The sequence below is a fragment of the Staurois parvus genome, unplaced genomic scaffold, assembly GCF_062004578.1.
Source record: "Staurois parvus isolate SC_StPar_1 unplaced genomic scaffold, SC_StPar_1.0 ptg000496l, whole genome shotgun sequence".
NCBI lineage: Eukaryota > Metazoa > Chordata > Amphibia > Anura > Ranidae > Staurois > Staurois parvus.
Window position 1 is genome coordinate 1 of NW_028318292.1, and position 20,867 is coordinate 20,867.

A 20,867-nucleotide genomic window follows, 5' to 3' on the forward strand; every position below is an offset into this window, starting at 1 on the left:
AGAACAACGGGATGAAGCCGCATGGCATTAAACAACCCCCCCACCCCAATATTAGGACAGATCACCCTGTACCCCTAACAGGCACAGGGTGACTTACACATAAGAGGGATATGGGGAGCTGAGACAGGGGTCTCCTCACCTCTCCAAAGTGAGCTGTGTTCCATGGTCCCCCCACCCAAAGTGACTCCCGTCACAATGCGGTTTTATATTCTTGATTTATGTACGTTCATTACTATGCTTTGAGGCAATAAATTCAAATTATCTTACTACACTATGAGGATTCTGTTTTCTATTTGAATGGGGTTGTCCTCTGAGGATAATTCCTCTGCAGGTTCATCTTCTAGGCCCACTCTTTGAGGTGAAAGTTTGGAACCAAAGAGTGTCCAGATCTACGGCTTGCCCTTTGGAATTTATACAGCGTTTTTTGTCCCATCCATAATTGGGGGTCAACATGATCTAGTAAGAGGCAGAGTGTTTGGTGATGGTGGACCCTTTTCTATCTTCTCCTGGCCATTTGTGAGACATCTATAGCAGCACTGAGGTTCCAGTGAAGAGGGGAGGGGCTTATTCAATATTTATTCAATTTTGTGGATTGGACATTTAAGTTCAAAAATGTTTTGAAGCGCCACACTTTTGTATATTATAGTATGTAATGCATACTATCACATTATATTACCTTGCAGCAGGATTTTTTCTTTTTTTTTGTTGAGTTTACTACCACTTTAACCTCCCCAGCGGTCTGATTATGTCAGTATTTCTGTGCTCAAAGCGGTACATTATTTTGCATGGAAATATGTAGTTTTTTTATTGTAGGCCTGTAATTTTTAGGAATAACTCACTGAAATCTGTCCAAACAAGAGTCTAGTAAACATGCCGGGTATGTTAAAATTTGAAACCCGAAATCATAAATTATAATTTAATAAATAATCATTAAAAAATAATTTAATAATAAATGTAATTCAATAATATAATCAAACCAAAAACACTGAAATGTGAAATATAGCGCCAAGTTCGCACATCGCTGAGCAAAGTCGCAGAATCGTTTTCAGTGTCTGATGAGGAATTTCCCCCACCAATCATCATCACTCAATTCTGCAAGTGGTTCTGATTTACTATCGCTGTTCTCTAGCCGGTCTAAAACCGCGTCTGACCTAAAGGGACGCTTTTTGGATGCCATGGACGTTTCTCAGTTTCCAGGCAGAAAGAACAATAAAAATGCAGGCAGGGCGCCGGACAAAGCACTCGGGACAAAATGTATGTGAAATGGTTTGATACAGGAATGTTATACTATGTGATTTTAGTGGATTTAGTGAATGTCACTTTTTCACATTTTTGAATTTCCCGCCAGTTCCGTCCCCCGTACGTCCCGACGTCGCAGAGAATGGAACCCGGAAGACAGATGCCGGCATCCGCCGGAGGACATTACCGGGGACACTGCAGGGGGGACATCGCGGGAGCTGTACAATTTATGCGATTCCCATTTTTGGTGGTAACAGATCATATTCTACATACATTTTTCACAGTCACAGTACCGCCATAGAATAAATGTGAATAACTGACCCTTTCCCTAGACTGTTCAAGCCATAGCTGCTGCTGCCGCCGTCTCCATTGGTGATGGAGGTGGAGGGGGAGGATGATGATGACGACGAGGAAGCAGTAGACATGTAGCTGCTTGTTGGTGATTTCTCGGAGGTAGTGTACGTTCTACTCGTCGCTGTGCTTGACCTGTGTGGGACAGAGATCATGAAAGGTACGCAGACTCTGATATACACACCAGGCTGGGGATTATATACACAAAGAAAATCACAAAAAAAGTGTGGCGCTCCTAACACATAATGCAACAGCAGATCAAATTTGCATAACAAGTCCTATACAACATAATATGGACCTTATCTACAAATCCGTCACATTGCTCTTTACTTCAGACACTTAGCCAGGTGAAGAGGAATTAAAACCCTTCTACTTTATAGAGCAGTTTATCTCCCACAATTCTTTGTAGACCCTTTCCAGCATAGAAGGGTCCACCTCCCACAATCCCTTGTAGACCATTTCCTGCATAGAAGGGTCCACCTTCCACAAACACTGGTAGAAGCTTTCCTGTATAGAAGGGTCTTCCTCCCACAATCCCTTGTAGACTCTTCCCTGTATAAAGGGGTCTGCCTCCCACAATCCCTTGTAGACCCTTCATAGCAGAGAGGAGTCTGCATCCCAAAATCGCTTGTAGACCCTTTCCTGCATAGAGGGGTCTGCCTCCTACAATACTTTGTAGACCCTTCCCTGCAGAGAGGGGTCCGCCTCACACAATCCCTTGTAGACCCTTCTCTGTATAGCAGGGTTCGCATCCAAAAATTGCTTGTAGACCCTTTCCTGTACAGAGGGGTCTGCCTCCCACAATCCCTTGTAGACCCTTCATAGCAGAGAGGGGTCCGCCTCCCACAATCCCTTGTAGACCCTTCCCTGTATAGAGGGGTCCACCTTCCATAATCCCTTGTAGACCCTTCCCTGTATAGAGTGGTCTGCCTCCCACAATCCCTTGTAGACCCTTCCCTGTATAGAGGGGTCTGCCTCCCACAATCCCTTGTAGACCCTTCCCTGTATAGAGGGGTCTGCCTCCCACAATCCCTTGTAGACCCTTCATAGCAGAGAGGGGTCCGCCTCCCACAATCCCTTGTAGACCCTTCCCTGTATAGAGGGGTCCACCTTCCATAATCTCTTGTAGACCCTTCTCTGTATAGAGGGGTCCACCTTCCATAATCTCTTGTAGACCCTTCTCTGTATAGAGGGGTCCACCTTCCATAATCTCTTGTAGACCCTTCTCTGTATAGAGGGGTCCACCTTCCATAATCTCTTGTAGACCCTTCTCTGTATAGAGGGGTCCACCTTCCATAATCTCTTGTAGACCCTTCTCTGTATAGAGGGGTCCACCTTCCATAATCTCTTGTAAACCCTTCCCTGTATAGAGGGGTCCACCTTCCATAATCTCTTGTAGACCCTTCCCTGTATAGAGGGATCCGCCTTCCATAATCTCTTGTAGACCCTTCCCTGTATAGAGGGGTCCGCCTTCCACAATCTCTTGTAGACCCTTCCCTGTATAGAGGGGTCTGCCTCCCACAATCCCTTGTAGACCCTTTCCTGTATAGAGGGGTCCACCTTCCACAACACTGGTAGAGGTTTTCCTGTATAGAGTGGTTTGCCTCCCACAATCCCTTGTAGACCCTTCCCTGTATAGAGGGGTCCACCTTCCATAATCTCTTGTAGACCCTTCCATGTATAGAGGGGTCCACCTTCCACAATCCCTTGTAGACTCTTTCCTGTATAGAGGGGTCCACCTTCCACAACACTGGTAGAGGTTTTCCTGTATAGAGTGGTTCGCCTCCCACAATCCCTTGTAGACCCTTTTCTGTATAGAGGGGTTTGCCTCCCACAATCCTTTGTAAAGTGTAATGGGTCTCCCATCTTGCTTAGATTATCCGGCAGGCCAAAGACTGAACTGGGTAACACAGGAGCTCTGACAAGCTATAATCGCAATTCTCTGCCCCCCAGCAGGACTTGCAGTGGGCCCTTGTTGTGAAAGGGCCCATCTCAAGATGGGCAAATGTGAAGGAACAGACATACAGACACCAACTACCAGACTCTGGTAAGGACAGTCAGGGCACAATATATAGCACTGGCAGTCAATGTACAAGGCATGGGGCTTCAGCTGCTGCCCATAAAACCAGCAAGGGTCTTTACAAAATATTCAGTGTATGTAATACTACAGACTGTTAAATATTGCACACGTTATTACAGCCCCTATGCAGTTCAATGGTGGCACCTCCACTAAAGACTGCTTGGGTTCAAGGGCCACACAAGTACCAATGGGTCGCAGGCTGGATATCAAGGATGTATAGGTTGCTCCTAGAGGGTGAAGAGTAGCATGCAAGACACTCACTTTGTTTGAGACTGTCTAGGCCACGTGCCATCTGCGTTCCTCTGTTCTATGACCAGGACCTGTAGAAGATAAAAAGTCACAACCCCAGACAAAAACACTGGACCGGGCAGCACCCCCTCCTCCACCCTATCAACTTTAAACAAGAACACTGGGCCGAACCGCTCCCCACCTCCCTCAGCCCATCACAACCCTAGACAGGGACAATGGTGGCACAGCAAACCCTTCTCCTCCCATCAAACCGCCAGACAAAGACGCTGGTAGAACAGCTGAGGCCCTTGCCCCCCTGGACAATCACAAGCCCAGGCAAGGTCACCTGCAGCACAGCTACTGCCACCACCCAGCCAATCAGAAGCTCACTTGCAACACAGTTTGCGCTCCACCCATCATTACCTGCCCTTGTTAGACCTCACCCATCACTACCAGCCTCTAGTAGACCTTTCAACCCCAAATCCCTCTGGGTCATCACTACCTACCTTTGGTAGACTCTGGACCTTCCACCTGGCCCAACAATAACTGCCCCTGTGGTAGACCAGGCAAGCCCACCCCCATCACTATCTGCTTCTGTGGTAGCCCCCTGATCTATCCCACAGGCCCATCACTACCAGCCCCTAGTAGACCTTTCAACCCCAATTCCCTCTGGGTCATCACTACCTACACTTGGTAGACTCTGGACCTTCCACCTGGCCCAACAATAATTGCCCCTGTGGTAGACAAGGCAAGCCCACCCCCATCACTATCTGCCCCTGTGGTAGCCCCCTGACCTACCCCACAGGCCCATCACTACCAGCCCCTAGTAGGCTTTCAACCCCAATTCCCTCTGGGTCATCACTACCTACACTTGGTAGACTCTGGACCTTCCACCTGGCCCAACAATACCTGCCCCTGTGGTAGACCAGGCAAGCCCACCCCCATCACTATCTGCTCCTGTGGTAGCCCCCTGACCTACCTCACAGGCCCATCACTACCAGCCCCTAGTAGACCTTTCAACCCCAATTCCCTCTGGGTCATCACTACCTACACTTGGTAGACTCTGGACCTTCCACCTGGCCCAACAATAACTGCCCCTGTGGTAGACCAGGCAAGCCCACCCACATCACTATCTGTCCCTGTTGTAGCCCTGACCTACCCCCCAGGCCCATCACTACCTGCTCCTGTTAGACTCCCCAGCCAGTCACTACCTGCCCCTAGAAGACCTTCCAACCCCCCTCCCGCCCGATCAGTAGCTGCCCTTGGTAGGCTAAGCATGCCCCCGGTCCAGCAATACTACCCACTGTGGTAGACCACCGATGGCCCCCCCCCCCCCCCACTCTCTATGTCCCCGGTAGTTCCCTCTTCCCCATCATCCCACCCTGGACTCATTACTACCTGCCCCTGGTAAAGCCCAGCGTCCTGTACGGTGTTGTCCGGTTTGGTGAGCTGCTCGTAGGTGTTCGTCATATATCGGTTCCACAGCCGAGTGTCTTTTTCAGGAGGAATATTAAAGATGCGTCTCATCTCTTTCTCTACAAATTCTGTGACAAGAGAGAGGCAATGAAGAAACAGAGGGGGACCCGTACCGATAGGCTGTAATATAGCCTATTGTGCTCACATGTCGATGGAAAATATGAGCTTCACTCCCTCAATCAACATTGACTATTATATACTGCTAGCATTATTAGATAGGAAGGAATATAATATATTTTCTTGTTTTGACCTTTCATTTAACATTTCTTCAGTTACTTTCTGGTTTCTTGCCTAGGCAAAAATGATGTCATACATCCCAGGAGTTTTCAGGAGAGAAGGGGGCTCACTCAGCTAAGCACACCCGCTTTCCTGCACACCTGAGCTAAGGGCAGATGGATTCCAGGAAGTAAATGCTACATGAATCATCTGCCCTTACTCAAGATGGCCACAGCCAGATATGCCAGGGGGGTTGTTTTTCAAAGTGATTTCTTAGTAAAATAAAGCATGGAGACATGGATGGATGAGAGAGTTTGCTTTGAATATTAAAAATGAATTACATAGCGTTTGTGGTGCTCAGATGCAGTGTAGTTCGCTTTAAGAGAACCTGTCTACACAAAGATATACTGTATTTGGGGGGGGGGGGGGGGGAGATATCGAGCCGAGCGCACTGGAATGCTCTCCAACAGCTAGAGGTACCATAACAAATGTTTTGGACACCGCTTGCCCAGCCTGACCTGTATGAAATGTATTGGGCAGCACAGTGGCTAAATGGTTAGCGCTTCTGCCTGGCAGTACTCGGGTTGTTGGTTCGAATCCCAGCCACACCACCACCTGCCTGGAGTTTGCATGTTCTCCCTGTGCGGGTTTCCTCCAGGTACTCCGGTTTCCTCCCACACTCCAAACACATGCTAGGAGGTTAATTTGCTCCTGTCTAAATTGTCCCTAGTATGTGTATGTATGAATGTGAGTTAGGGGCCTTCGATTGTACGCCCCTTGAGGGTTAGGGGCCTTCGATTGTACGCCCCTTGAGGGTTAGGGGCCTTCGATTGTACGCCCCTTGAGGGTTAGGGGCCTTCGATTGTACGCCCCTTGAGGGTTAGGGGCCTTCGATTGTACGCCCCTTGAGGGTTAGGGGCCTTCGATTGTACGCCCCTTGAGGGTTAGGGGCCTTCGATTGTACGCCCCTTGAGGGTTAGGGGCCTTCGATTGTACGCCCCTTGAGGGTTAGGGGCCTTCGATTGTACGCCCCTTGAGGGTTAGGGGCCTTCGATTGTACGCCCCTTGAGGGTTAGGGGCCTTCGATTGTACGCCCCTTGAGGGTTAGGGGCCTTCGATTGTACGCCCCTTGAGGGTTAGGGGCCTTCGATTGTACGCCCCTTGAGGGTTAGGGGCCTTCGATTGTACGCCCCTTGAGGGTTAGGGGCCTTCGATTGTACGCCCCTTGAGGGTTAGGGGCCTTCGATTGTACGCCCCTTGAGGGTTAGGGGCCTTCGATTGTACGCCCCTTGAGGGTTAGGGGCCTTCGATTGTACGCCCCTTGAGGGTTAGGGACTGATGTGAATGTACAATATATATGTAAAGCGCTGATTGATGGCGCTATAAACGTACCTGAAATAAATGTACATGACGGCCTCAGCCAGTGCTGCTCGACTGACCACGCCCCACTGACTCATTTCACCCCGCCCACCAGGTCTTAATCATAGAGGTGGTCCTACCTCTATGACAAAGCCTTTGGTGGGCGGGGTAAACCTCCATGTCTAAGCCCCAGTGAGCAGGGTGAAACGCGTCAGTGGAGCAGCGCTGGGTGAAGCAGTCACATACGTTTTATACGGGTCAGAATGGGTGAGCATTTGTTACCGGTACCTCTGGATGTGAGTGCCGGGGGGGAGAGACACCGAACTCTTGCTTGGAGTGGTGCTGCAAGATTTCACTGCTCTCCAACAGCTGCCTCTGACAGGTACACTTTACACTAGTGGTGCACCGAAATGAAAATTCCAGAACCAAAACTGAAAATTCAGGACGCACTTGGCTGAAAAGCAAAAATCGAAAACGGACAGTTTTTCAAGAATTTTTTAAAAATGTAATGTGGCTGGTGTGTTTTGCACTGCAGCCTACGGGGGCGCGGTCCTGCACTGCAGCCTACGGGGGCGCGGTCCTGCACTGCAGCCTACGGGGGCGCGGTCCTGCACTGCAGCCTACGGGGGCGCGGTCCTGCACTGCAGCCTACGGGGGCGCGGTCCTGCACTGCAGCCTACGGGGGCGCGGTCCTGCACTGCAGCCTACGGGGGCGCGGTCCTGCACTGCAGCCTACGGGGGCGCGGTCCTGCACTGCAGCCTACGGGGGCGCGGTCCTGCACTGCAGCCTACGGGGGCGCGGTCCTGCACTGCAGCCTACGGGGGCGCGGTCCTGCACTGCAGCCTACGGGGGCGCGGTCCTGCACTGCAGCCTACGGGGGCGCGGTCCTGCACTGCAGCCTACGGGGGCGCGGTCCTGCACTGCAGCCTACGGGGGCGCGGTCCTGCACTGCAGCCTACGGGGGCGCGGTCCTGCACTGCAGCCTACGGGGGCGCGGTCCTGCACTGCAGCCTACGGGGGCGCGGTCCTGCACTGCAGCCTACGGGGGCGCGGTCCTGCACTGCAGCCTACGGGGGCGCGGTCCTGCACTGCAGCCTACGGGGGCGCGGTCCTGCACTGCAGCCTACGGGGGCGCGGTCCTGCACTGCAGCCTACGGGGGCGCGGTCCTGCACTGCAGCCTACGGGGGCGCGGTCCTGCACTGCAGCCTACGGGGGCGCGGTCCTGCACTGCAGCCTACGGGGGCGCGGTCCTGCACTGCAGCCTACGGGGGCGCGGTCCTGCACTGCAGCCTACGGGGGCGCGGTCCTGCACTGCAGCCTACGGGGGCGCGGTCCTGCACTGAAGCCTACGGGGGCGCGGTCCTGCACTGAAGCCTACGGGGGCGCGGTCCTGCACTGAAGCCTACGGGGGCGCGGTCCTGCACTGAAGCCTACGGGGGCGCGGTCCTGCACTGCAGCCTACGGGGGCGCGGTCCTGCACTGAAGCCTACGGGGGCGCGGTCCTGCACTGAAGCCTACGGGGGCGCGGTCCTGCACTGAAGCCTACGGGGGCGCTGGTCCTGCACTGAAGCCTACGGGGGCGCAATCTTGCACTGAAGCCTACGGGACGCAATCTTGCACTGAAGCCTACGGGACGCAATCTTGCACTGAAGCCTACGGGACGCAATCTTGCACTGAAGCCTACGGGACGCAATCTTGCACTGAAGCCTACGGGACGCAATCTTGCACTGAAGCCTACGGGACGCAATCTTGCACTGAAGCCTACGGGACGCAATCTTGCACTGAAGCCTACGGGACGCAATCTTGCACTGAAGCCTACGGGACGCAATCTTGCACTGAAGCCTACGGGACGTGATTTTGCACTGAAGTCCACGGGACGCGATTTTGCACTGAAGCCTACGGGACGTGATTTTGCCCTGAAATAACTATTTTCGGCCAATAATTCGACAGCCGATCTATCAGCGCATCCCAACTTTACACTGCTGAGTGTAAATGGAAGATATTCAGTGGTCACCCAGCACATAGTTCTGTTCTATGAGAGCATTGACACAACAAGACACAAACACACCTTCTCACTTCATGAGAAAACTTCACGTAGTATAAAAAGAGTACAAGTGACACCCTGGCAACCATGTTGTCTGGCCGTACTCTCCACTCACCTATGGTGTCGGCCTTGCTGAAGTGCCGGCTGACCATTTTTTCGGGGTTGTTGTTCTCACTCAGCTTTAATTCGATCAGATAGACTTCCACCTTACAATGCTTCACAAACATGCCGTGCTCCACCACCTGCAAGAGACGCAGCGATCAGAGAGGGCGCTCCCGCCTGCGGGGCCGACACACGCAGGGCCGCTACCAACCTTCCGGACGATGGGCTGCTGGCCCTGGACGCTCCCATACCAGTTCAACAGCTTGTTCCAGGCCTCCATCGGGAGGAGGACATAATCCAGCTCATCGATCAGATGCTCCTTTAATACCTGAGTGTCAGGATCTGGAACAGAGAACGGGGTGGCTGTTAGGGGCCACAATACAAAGATGGAGAGACCACTGCTGGGGCCTAACACAGGGATGGCAGCCTGCAGGTCTCCATTTCTTAGACAGCGGTACCCCGGGGCAATACTGAGGGGCCACAGTACGACGATTCAACCGAGACCAGGCCTGTTCTGACGCTTCTCTCATACATTTCTTTTTGTTAGAAAATTACTTCGTAGCCCCAAACATTATATATATAAAGCAGAGGCCCTACAGAATAAAATGGCGGGTGTTACAATTTTTTTTATGTCACACGGTATTCGCGGAGCGGTTGTTCAAACGCAATTTTTTTCGGAAAAAATACACTTTCATGAATTTTAATGCACAAAAACACAATACCCGATTGGTAAAATATAAAAGATGATGCTACGCCGAGTAAATGCCGTATTTTTCACTCCATAAGACGCACTTTTTTTCCCCCCAAAAAATGGGGTAAAATGTCTGCATCTTATGGAGCGGCCGGCCCGGTATTCCCGCTGCGTTAGTATACCGGGCCGGCCGCTCAGCTCTACTGTGCAGAAGAACCCGCTCCTCCGTCCTACCTGCTCCTCGGACCAGCTTCCATCGGCCGTCTTCTCTCCCTGGCGCCGCCATCTTCAGTGTGGGCACCCGGCTGTGACAGCTTGCGGCTTTACAGCCGGGTGCCCACTGCGCATGCGCGAGAAGCGCTGCGCTTTGTGAATGGCCCCGTAGTCTTCTGGGACCTGTCACGTGTCCCACAAGACAACGGGGAGGGAGGTGGGGAGGACAACTACGCAGAAGTGGAAACGGGTACCTGTCAAAATGGGTACCCGCCTACTTCCCCCTCCCCAAAAGGTCCGTAGTCACTGGTCATCCCCTGTCCCGTGTCCGTAGTCACTGGTCATCTCCTGTACCGTGTCCGCAGTCACTGGTCATCTCCTGTACCGTGTCCGCAGTCTCTGGTCATCTCCTGTACCGTGTCCGCAGTCTCTGGTCATCTCCTGTACCGTGTCCGCAGTCTCTGGTCATCTCTTGTACCGTGTCCGCAGTCTCTGGTCATCTCTTGTACCGTGTCCGCAGTCTCTGGTCATCCCCTGTACCGTGGCCGCAGTCTCTGGTCATCTCCTGTACCGTGTCCGCAGTCTCTGGTCATCTCCTGTACCGTGTCCGCAGTCTCTGGTCATCTCCTGTACTGTGTCCGCAGTCTCTGGTCATCTCTTGTACCGTGTCCGCAGTCTCTGGTCATCTCTTGTACCGTGGCCGCAGTCTCTGGTCATCTCCTGTACCGTGTCCGCAGTCTCTGGTCATCTCTTGTACCGTGTCCGCAGTCTCTGGTCATCTCTTGTACCGTGTCCGCAGTCTCTGGTCATCCCCTGTACCGTGGCCGCAGTCTCTGGTCATCCCCTGTACCGTGGCCGCAGTCTCTGGTCATCCCCTGTACCGTGGCCGCAGTCTCTGGTCATCTCCTGTACCGTGCCCGCAGTCTCTGATCATCCCCTGTACCGTGTCCGCAGTCTCTGATCATCTCCTGTACCGTGTCCGCAGTCTCTGGTCATCTCCTGTACCGTGTCCGCAGTCTCTGGTCATCTCCTGTACCGTGTCCGCAGTCTCTGGTCATCTCCTGTACCGTGTCCGCAGTCTCTGGTCATCTCCTGTACCATGTCCGCAGTCTCTGGTCATCTCCTGTACTGTGTCCGCAGTCTCTGGTCATCCCCTGTACCGTGTCCGCAGTCTCTGGTCATCCCCTGTACCGTGTCCGCAGTCTCTGGTCATCTCCTGTACCGTGTCCGCAGTCTCTGGTCATCTCCTGTACCGTGTCCGCAGTCTCTGGTCATCTCCTGTACCGTGTCCGCAATCTCTGGTCATCTCCTGTACTATGTCTGCAGCCAATTGGTTCAGAATCAGGTATGCTGCATGCAAATGTGCTGACAAGCAGCACGCTCAAAAGGAGAAAAGATCAGAGAGATAACCTCATCACTGTGCTGCTACCCCTTCACTATCCAGTCAGCAGGGTGAAATAGGAAGTGGTGCCCCCTATCTATGCTGTGTGGCAGAACTGTGTACATCTCAGGACATGATGGACACAAATACAAATCCATTGGCAGGTAAAACATCCGTCATATATGTATTTTGTCTGTGTATTCAGTGGTTTTGAGTTCAGCTTTAATAAACTAAACAAACCCCACTCCCTATACGTGAAGATAAGATTCCTCAGGCAGATCGTCATGTCCCACATTACCTGAAAACAATCCGGAATTATCCACAGGCCCCGGGTATTGACTGTTCTCCCCGACATTGTACATGTCCCACGAGTCGTAGCCGACATACTTCTTCCATTGCTTGAACCATCGGCTGTCCACGAGATACCTGAAACAGAAAGACCGATTATTAGAATAACCCCAACAAGGCAGCTGCCCCAAAAGTCACTCCAATCTAAAGGAAGGAGCTGACCCATCAGTCACCCCAAGCCAACCCAACGAGGAAATTGCCCCAACAAGAGAGTGACCATATCCCAACCCAACGAAGGAGCTGCCCCAACCACACCCCACGAGGGAGCTGCCCCAACAAGAGTCACCATATCCCAACCAAACGAGGGAGCTGCCCCAACCCCACCCTACACAACGAGGGAGCTGCCCCAACCCCACCCTACACAACGAGGGAGCTGCCCCAACCCCACCCTACACAACGAGGGAGCTGCCCCAACCCCACCCCACACAACGAGGGAGCTGCCCCAACCCCACCCCACACAACGAGGGAGCTGCCCCAACCCCACCCCACACAACGAGGGAGCTGCCCCAACCCCACCCCACACAACGAGGGAGCTGCCCCAACCCCACCCTACACAACGAGGGAGCTGCCCCAACCCCACCCTACACAACGAGGGAGCTGCCCCAACCCCACCCCACGAGGGAGCTGCCCCAACCCAACCCCACGAGGGAGCTGCCCCAACCCAACCTCACGAGGGAGCTGCCCCAACCCAACCCCACGAGGGAGCTGCCCCAACCCAACCCCACGAGGGAGCTGCCCCAACCCAACCCCACGAGGGAGCTGCCCCAACAGAGTCAACCCAACCCAAAGCAAACTGCCCCAGAGTCACCGCAAGCCAACTCAAGGAGGGAACTGCCCCAAAAGAGTCACTCCAACCCAAGGAGGGAACTGCCATAACAGAATTACCCCAATGAGGGAACTGCCCCAACAGAGTCACCCCCTCACCCCAAGGAGGGAACTGCCCCAACGGAGTCACCCCCTCACCCCAAGGAGGGAACTGCCCCAACGGAGTCACCCCCTCACCCCAAGGAGGGAACTGCCCCAACGGAGCCACCCCCTCACCCCAAGGAGGGAACTGCCCCAACGGAGCCACCCCACCCCAAGGAGGGAACTGCCCCAACGGAGCCACCCCACCCCAAGGAGGGAACTGCCCCAACGGAGCCACCCCACCCCAAGGAGGGAACTGCCCCAACGGAGCCACCCCACCCCAAGGAGGGAACTGCCCCAACGGAGCCACCCCACCCCAAGGAGGGAACTGCCCCAACGGAGCCACCCCACCCCAAGGAGGGAACTGCCCCAACGGAGCCACCCCACCCCAAGGAGGGAACTGCCCCAACGGAGCCACCCAACCCCAAGGAGGGAACTGCCCCAACAGAGCCACCCCACCCCAAGGAGGGAACTGCTTCAACATAGTCACCCCAACCCAAGGAGGGAACTGTCTCAACAGTGTCACCCCATTCCAATCAATGGAAGGAACAGCCCATCAGTCACCCCAACCAAAGAAGGGAACTGCCCCAACAGAGTCACCCTATTCTAAGAAGGGAAATTCTCCAATACAGTCACACAAGTCTAAACACTCAACAGTCCCAGTAGAGACACCACAATTCAAGGACACAAAAGAACCAACACCTGAGTGTAAAAAATCTGCTGGGATAGTGGGAACCCCTCTTAATGGACACAGCAAGAGTGCAGACCCAGGAACTGACATATAAAGATGCAAATCTCATTTTGCTCATTAAGTCTAGTATGACAGGAGTCTGGATTTGCACAGATTTCTTTCTGCTCCATTATCAGCAATGTAGGTGAAGGGAGGTGGTGTCACTACGCAGGGTACTACATCTACACTGACACTGGGTGATAGCAGACTGGTTGGGTTGTGGTCACTCCTCTCCTGCGGTTAATGTTGAAGGGAAGATGACGCGCAATTCTCCAGAGCTCACAGTAAACAAGTCTCTCTGCTTTTACTTTCATTTACTGGCAGAATGTGCACACTCCCTCTTCCTGCCTCCTCCCAGGGATGGTGCGTCTTGCGTAATCTGTGGCCGGTGTCACTCAGCTTGCCTAACCTGACACCATCATTACACGGCAAAAATGACGGCCCAGGAACATCAAAGAGGCGTGTGTGCAGAGAGTGGAAACGTACAGGCCGGCGTCATATATAGAGGAATGCAAGTTGTAGAGCAAGCGCCCCACTGCACCCCACAGAAAGCGCGCCCCACAGCAAGCGCGCCCCGCCGCACCCCACAGCAAGCGCGCCCCGCCGCAACCCACAGCAAGCGCGCCCCGCCGCAACCCACAGCAAGCGCTCCCCGCCGCAACCCACAGCAAGCGCTCCCCGCCGCAACCCACAGCAAGCGCGCCGCAACCCACAGCAAGCGCGCCGCAACACAGCAAGCGCGCCGCAACACACAGCAAGCGCGCCGCAACACACAGCAAGCGCGCCGCAACACACAGCAAGCGCGCCGCAACACACAGCAAGCGCGCCCCGCCGAAACCCACAGCAAGCGCGCCCCGCCGAAACCCACAGCAAGCGCGCCCCGCCACACCCCACAGCAAGCGCGCTGCAACACACAGCAAGCGCGCCGCAAACCGCCGCAACCGCGCCCCGCCGCAACCACGCCCCACACACGAGGATTGTGAGCTGCTGCAGAAAAGTCATTTCTTAGATTTCAATGCACTTATTTGTATCCAATATACAGGAGCAGGTGACCCTCCTACCCCCCCCCCCAAAAAAAAACTGTTTGTCATGTGACATCATAGGCACTTGTTGATTGGCCCAGAGATGTCACATGGGGGTCACAAGCCCTCAGTGTAAGCTCTAATGCAGGCCACAGACAGTTTGTTTATCAGCCGATTTTTCGTCCGAAAAACAACACATCGGTTGTTCTGTTGTCACCAATGATTGCGAAAATCGGCCTTTTTTCGCAAATTTTCCAGCATGACTGATAAACGAACTGAGCAGGAACTGTGAAAATTGGCCAATGACATTGCCCCACTAATGGAGCGAAAATCATCCGATTATTCTTTCAGACGCAAAATCGGCCGATAAACGACCCGTCTATGGCCTGCATAAGTCTCAGTTCACACTAGCTTTGTCAGCAGGTGTCAGACAGGCATTTGGGGAAGCGCTTTTAACGCTTCTCAGACGCCTCTGAAAATTCTGCACATGGCAGCACACAGTGCTGTTCACATTGAAGCGTTAGCCTCGCGGCAAAACTGACGCCTCGTGTCCAGTCAGGAGTTGAAGCCTCCCATTCAAGTCTATGGTGCCGCCCCTCAAACGCCTGGCTGGTGTTTGCGAGGCGGTTTCGGAGCATTAATACAATTTAACTTCATTATAGGTGTTTGTGGTGCGGTTTTAACGCTTGGCAAACGCCTATCAACCGCCTCAAAACCGCGCATGGGGTGTTTGAGGGGCATTAAAAACGCTTCCCAAACGCCCGTCAAATGTTATAGGAGCGTTTGGCAAGAGTTAGAAATAAAGTGTGAAGGAGCCCTAACTGAGGTGACACTTCCCATCGACTGGTCAGAGTGGCAGGAAAGCAAAGGATAGATGAGTATGTGCAGCTGGAGGAAGGTGGAGGGGCATTAATGTGACCCCCGTGCTGCCCCGCCTTTGAGCACAATTCATTGATCCGATAGCCCTATGATTGGCGGCACTTCAAATATCTTCCGTATTGATAACCCGTCACAGAGAGGGAGGACACCCTCCAACGCTGGGTGTCACCCTGACTCCATCCAAATCAACAACGAATTTACATAAACACATCATTAACCTGCGGCCTCTCCTATGGAACATAAGTGATCACACCCAGCATCCCCGACACCTACAATAGGCCTGCCGTGGACTCTGGCACGTGGCCAAATCAAATGAAGAGGCGATACAACCTAATGGCCTTCAGATGCCTCAGTCTATGCTCATCAAGACTGCAGTAGGATGCCAAGCTTGGGTGTCTGAACAAAGCTGTATGACCCAACACACCCAGCAGAGGGCGGCGCAGTTCAGAAGAGCTCAGTAAGCGCCCCATTTCTGACACCGGTGCGCACGTGGCCCGGCAGGAGCTGATGGGGGGAAATGAAGGGAGGAGCGACATAAGTAACATGGGCTGTGAATCCCACGACAAGCAGAAGGGTGACGCTCCCACTCCTTCCCTCTGCACTCTGGGTGCCCCGTGTGGGGTAAAGGTGTCACCCGGGGTCATGAGCCATCCTTTGCCCAGCAGAGGACAGATATCCAGAGTTATAAATAAATCTCTCAGCCTATTCAGATAAGAAATGTCTGCTGGATGTTATCTACAACCAACCGCTGACACCGTGTTCCCGAAGTGCCTGAGAGAAGATAACCAGATTCTCCCTTCATCCTACAACCAGCACTGCCGAGAAGATAACCAGATCCTCCCTTCATCCTACAACCAGCACTGCCGGAAGCTGACTGGCTGTGATAAGGGGGGGGGGTTAGATACTGATAATACCACACCAGCAGGATTTTCCCTGGTTTGGGGATTTTCCTAAATCATTGCTTTACTTCTGTTATGATCACATATCCATGGATCTCTATGGGAAGTGATGGAAGGATACAATGTATACAATGTTACCAGCAGGAGAGGAATCCACAAACAATGTAACATTGTATCAGAAGCAGTGACCGCCCATAGAGTTCTGTGTGTCTACACCGGATAATCCGACATACGGCTGAGCCGAATCAAATGGAGCAAATGAACGCTTACACTACTGACTGCTGGGGTCTGCAAAGGGCCCCATGTGGCCCCTAGGAATCAATGGTTTCTATTATTTAGCAGAAAGACACTCCGTCCACAAGTCACCACCGTCTACAGACACGCCGTCCACCCGGCCATGGGTCACCACCGTCTACAGACACGCCGTCCACAAGTCACCACCGTCTACAGACACGCCGTCCACGGGTCACCACCGTCTACAGACACGCCGTTCACGGGTCACCACCGTCTACAGACACGCCGTCCACGGGTCACCACCGTCTACAGACACGCCGTCCACCCGGCCATGGGTCACCACCGTCTACAGACACTCCGTACATGTGGCCATGGGTCACCACCGTCCACAGACATTCTGTCCACCCGGCCACGGGTCACCACCGTCCACAGACATTCCGTCCACCCGGCCACGGGTCACCACCGTCCACAGACATTCCGTCCACCCGGCCACGGGTCACCACCGTCTACAGACATTCCGTCCACCCGGCCACGGGTCACCACCGTCTACAGACATTCCGTCCACCCGGCCACGGGTCACCACCGTCTACAGACATTCCGTCCACCCGGCCACGGGTCACCACCGTCTACAGACACGCCGTCCACGGGTCACCACCGTCTACAGACACGCCGTCCACGGGTCACCACCGTCTACAGACACGCCGTCCACGGGTCACCACCGTCTACAGACACGCCGTCCACGGGTCACCACCGTCTACAGACACGCCGTCCACGGGTCACCACCGTCTACAGACACGCCGTCCACGGGTCACCACCGTCTACAGACACGCCGTCCACGGGTCACCACCGTCTACAGACACGCCGTCCACGGGTCACCACCGTCTACAGACACGCCGTCCACGGGTCACCACCGTCTACAGACACGCCGTCCACGGGTCACCACCGTCTACAGACACGCCGTCCACGGGTCACCACCGTCTACAGACACGCCGTCCACGGGTCACCACCGTCTACAGACACGCCGTCCACGGGTCACCACCGTCTACAGACACGCCGTCCACGGGTCACCACCGTCTACAGACACGCCGTCCACGGGTCACCACCGTCTACAGACACGCCGTCCACGGGTCACCACCGTCTACAGACACGCCGTCCACCCAGCCACGGGTCACCACCGTCTGCAGACACGCCACCCACCCGGTAATGGGTCACCACCGTCTACAGACACTCCGTCCACCCGGTAATGGGTCACCACCGTCTACAGACACTCCGTCCACCCGGCCATGGGTCACCACCGTCTATCAGCCATAACCCCCATGCCCTCACCCAAAATCTCAGCACCCCATTCCTCATGCTCGTCACCACCATCCCCCAATCTCAGCACTCCATTTTCGGGTTTGTCACCCCCAATCTCAGCACTCCATTCCCTGGGTTTGTCACCCCCATCACCCTATCCCAGTACCTCATATCCTGATATTGTCACCCCCACCCCTGGTTTCAGTACACCATCCCCCGATCTCATCACCACATAACCTGAACTTGTCACCCCCAACTCCGATCTTGTCACCCCGGTCTCAGTAACCCCATCCACGGGTTCATCACCCCAATTTCCCAATCTCAGCACCCCATTCCCCGGGCTTGCCACCCCCATCCCCCGATCTCAGCACCCCATTCCCCGGGCTTGCCACCCCCATCCCCCAATCTCACCACCCCATTCCCCGACTTCTCACCCCAATCCCACCACCCCATTGTCCGACTTCTCACCCCAATCCCAGCATCCCATTGCCCGGCTTGTCACCCCCATCGACAAATCACAGCACCCCATTTCCCGGGCTTGTCACCCCCATCCCCCAATCTCAGCACCCCATTCCCCGGGCTTGTCACCCCCCAATCTCAGCACCCCGTTCCCCGGGCTTGTCACCCCCCCATCCCCCAATCTCAGCACCCCGTTCCCTGGGCTTGTCACCCCCCCCCCCATCCCCCAATCTCAGCACCCCGTTCCCCGGGCTTGTCACCCCCCCATTCCCCAATCTCAGCACCCCGTTCCCCGGGCTTGTCACCCCCCCATCCCCCAATCTCAGCACCCCGTTCCCCGGGCTTGTCACCCCCCCCAGCCCCCAATCTCAGCACCCCATTCCCCGGGCTTGTCACCCCCCATCCCCCGATCTCAGCACCCCATTCCCCGGGCTTGCCACCCCCATCCCCCGATCTCAGCACCCCATTCCCCGGGCTTGCCACCCCCATCCCCCAATCTCACCACCCCATTCTCCGACTCCTCACCCCAATCCCAGCATCCCATTGCCCGGCTTGTCATCCCCATCGACAAATCACAGCACCCTATTTCCCGGGCTTGTCACCCCCATCCCCCAATCTCAGCACCCCATTCCCCGGCTTGTCACCCCCCAATCTCAGCACCCCGTTCCACGGGCTTGACACCCCCCCCATCCCCCAATCTCAGCACCCCGTTCCCCGGGCTTGACACCCCCCCCATCCCCCAATCTCAGCACCCCGTTCCCCGGGCTTGTCACCGCCCCCCCCATCCCCCAATCTCAGCACCCCGTTCCCCGGGCTTGTCACCCCCCCCCCAGCCCCCAATCTCAGCACCCCATTCCCCGGGCTTGTCACCCCCCATCCCCCAATCTCAGCACCCCATTCCCTGAGCTTGTCACCCCCAACTCCGATCTGGTCACCCCGGTCTCAAAAACGACCATCCCCAGCTTCATCACCATTTCCTGGTCCCGTCACCCCCATTTCACGGTCCCCTCACCCCCATCCCCCAGTCTCAGGTCTATACGGATGAAGATGACGGTCATATACGAGGGGCGTAGGACACGATGTAGGAGGCAGTCAGGCTGGTTGGAATTTTTCAGCCAATGTTCTGTTCTCCGATAACAGCTCACCACCCCCCCCCAACCAATCACAGAGAGATCTGAGGATAGTACAACCCATTCATGTATAGCCTCCTCCTCCTGTCATAGTCTGGGCCCCCTGTGGCCCCAGTCAGGGTCCTGAGGGTGGAGCTGTCACTTTAAGGCCCCCGGCCAGTCAGTGATGAGACAGCACAGTGCCCCTCCCCCTCTCCTGGGCCCCGGCGGGGGCCCCTCTCTCTCACCACTCGTCCCCCTTTCTCAGCGGAGTCTTCAGCAGTTCCCCCAGCTCGTTCTTCTGTATCTCGGGTTCCGGTACCGAGACCTGCTCTCCTCCCCCCTCCGCCATAGCTCAGCTACCAGCTTCGGGAGCGCGCACGTCTCACTACCACCCGGTCCGTCACAGCGTTACGCGCGCGCTACCCTTCTCCTCCGCCCCTGGACAAGGACACCACGTGACTGCGCCACCTGTCAGTCGGCGCACGCGCCCCACCAAAGCCTCTGAAAACACGTGACCATGTCGGGCAAGTCACTGACTTCACGCATGCGCAGATCTTTACGACTGGGTCGTACGCCATGCGCTCTCCGCTGCGGCGTCCGGCGTCCAACAGCGCATGCTCGTAAACTCTTTAACTGTCCATCCTTACCCACCCATGTGCAGAAGGGGGCGTGTCTTTGTGTTTCATATGGCAGCTTATCTGTATGAACGTGACCTCAGGCGTGGGGTTCCCCACACAGGAGGGGGAAGGGATACTTGGCGCTATCATGTACAGTCTGATCACTGGGGGAGGGGAGACTGAGGAAATGCTTCCTCTCCTTCTACAAAGTTACAATGTACAGTCTGATCGCTGGAGGACAGGAGACCGAGGAAACGCTTCCTCCTCCTTCTACAAAGTTACAATGTACAGTACAGTCTGATCGCTGGGGGAGGGGAGACCGAGGAAACGACTCCTCCTCCTTCTACAAAGTTACAATGTACAGCCTGATCGCTGGGGGAGGGGAGACCGAGGAAACGCCTCCTTCTCCTTCTACAAAGTTATAATGTACAGCCTGATCGCTGGAGGACGGGAGACCGAGGAAACGCTTCCTCCTCCTTCTACAAAGTTACAATGTACAGTCTGATCGCTGGGGGAGGGGAGATTGAGGAAATGCTCCCTTCTGCCTGCAGCAGACTGATGACATCATCTCAGCCTAAGCACAGTCAAATATTGAAAGGCAGTGAGGGGCGCTAATTATTGCTGAACAAACACACTGCAACTGCATGTAATGCACGTGGTTGCAGCACTTCTCCATTTGCTTGAATGGGTTGAGTTTGATGGTCTTAGTGCCTGCCAATTGCATGTCAGATCATCACCAACCAGCAGGTGGCAGAACACCTCCCCCCCACACTGGAAATCACCACCCTCTGACAAACTGTCATCACCAATATAACCAGCAGGTGGCAGAAGACCTCCCCCTGACACGGGATATCACCACCCACTGACCAACTGTCATCACCAAAATAACCAGCAGGTGGCAGAACACCTCCCCCCGACACAGGGGATATCACCACCCACTGACAAACTGTCATCCCCAATATAACCAGCGGGTGGCAGAACAC

General features: G+C 54.7%; 1 protein-coding gene across 1 annotated transcript; it reads right to left on the bottom strand.

Moving 5' to 3' along the window:
* Positions 1-1,560: 1,560 nt before the first annotated feature.
* On the bottom strand, positions 1,561-19,699 carry LOC149452108 (ubiquitin carboxyl-terminal hydrolase 4-like; the record flags this gene model as incomplete). Its single annotated transcript, XM_089689752.1, has 7 exons — positions 19,513-19,699; positions 11,681-11,808; positions 9,309-9,439; positions 9,111-9,237; positions 5,297-5,442; positions 3,932-3,990; positions 1,561-1,725 (listed from the first exon to the last, which is right to left on the bottom strand). Coding segments are annotated over exons 1-7 (860 nt in total), but the record flags the coding sequence as incomplete, so codon positions are not given.
* Between the last annotated feature and the right edge of the window lie 1,168 nt (positions 19,700-20,867).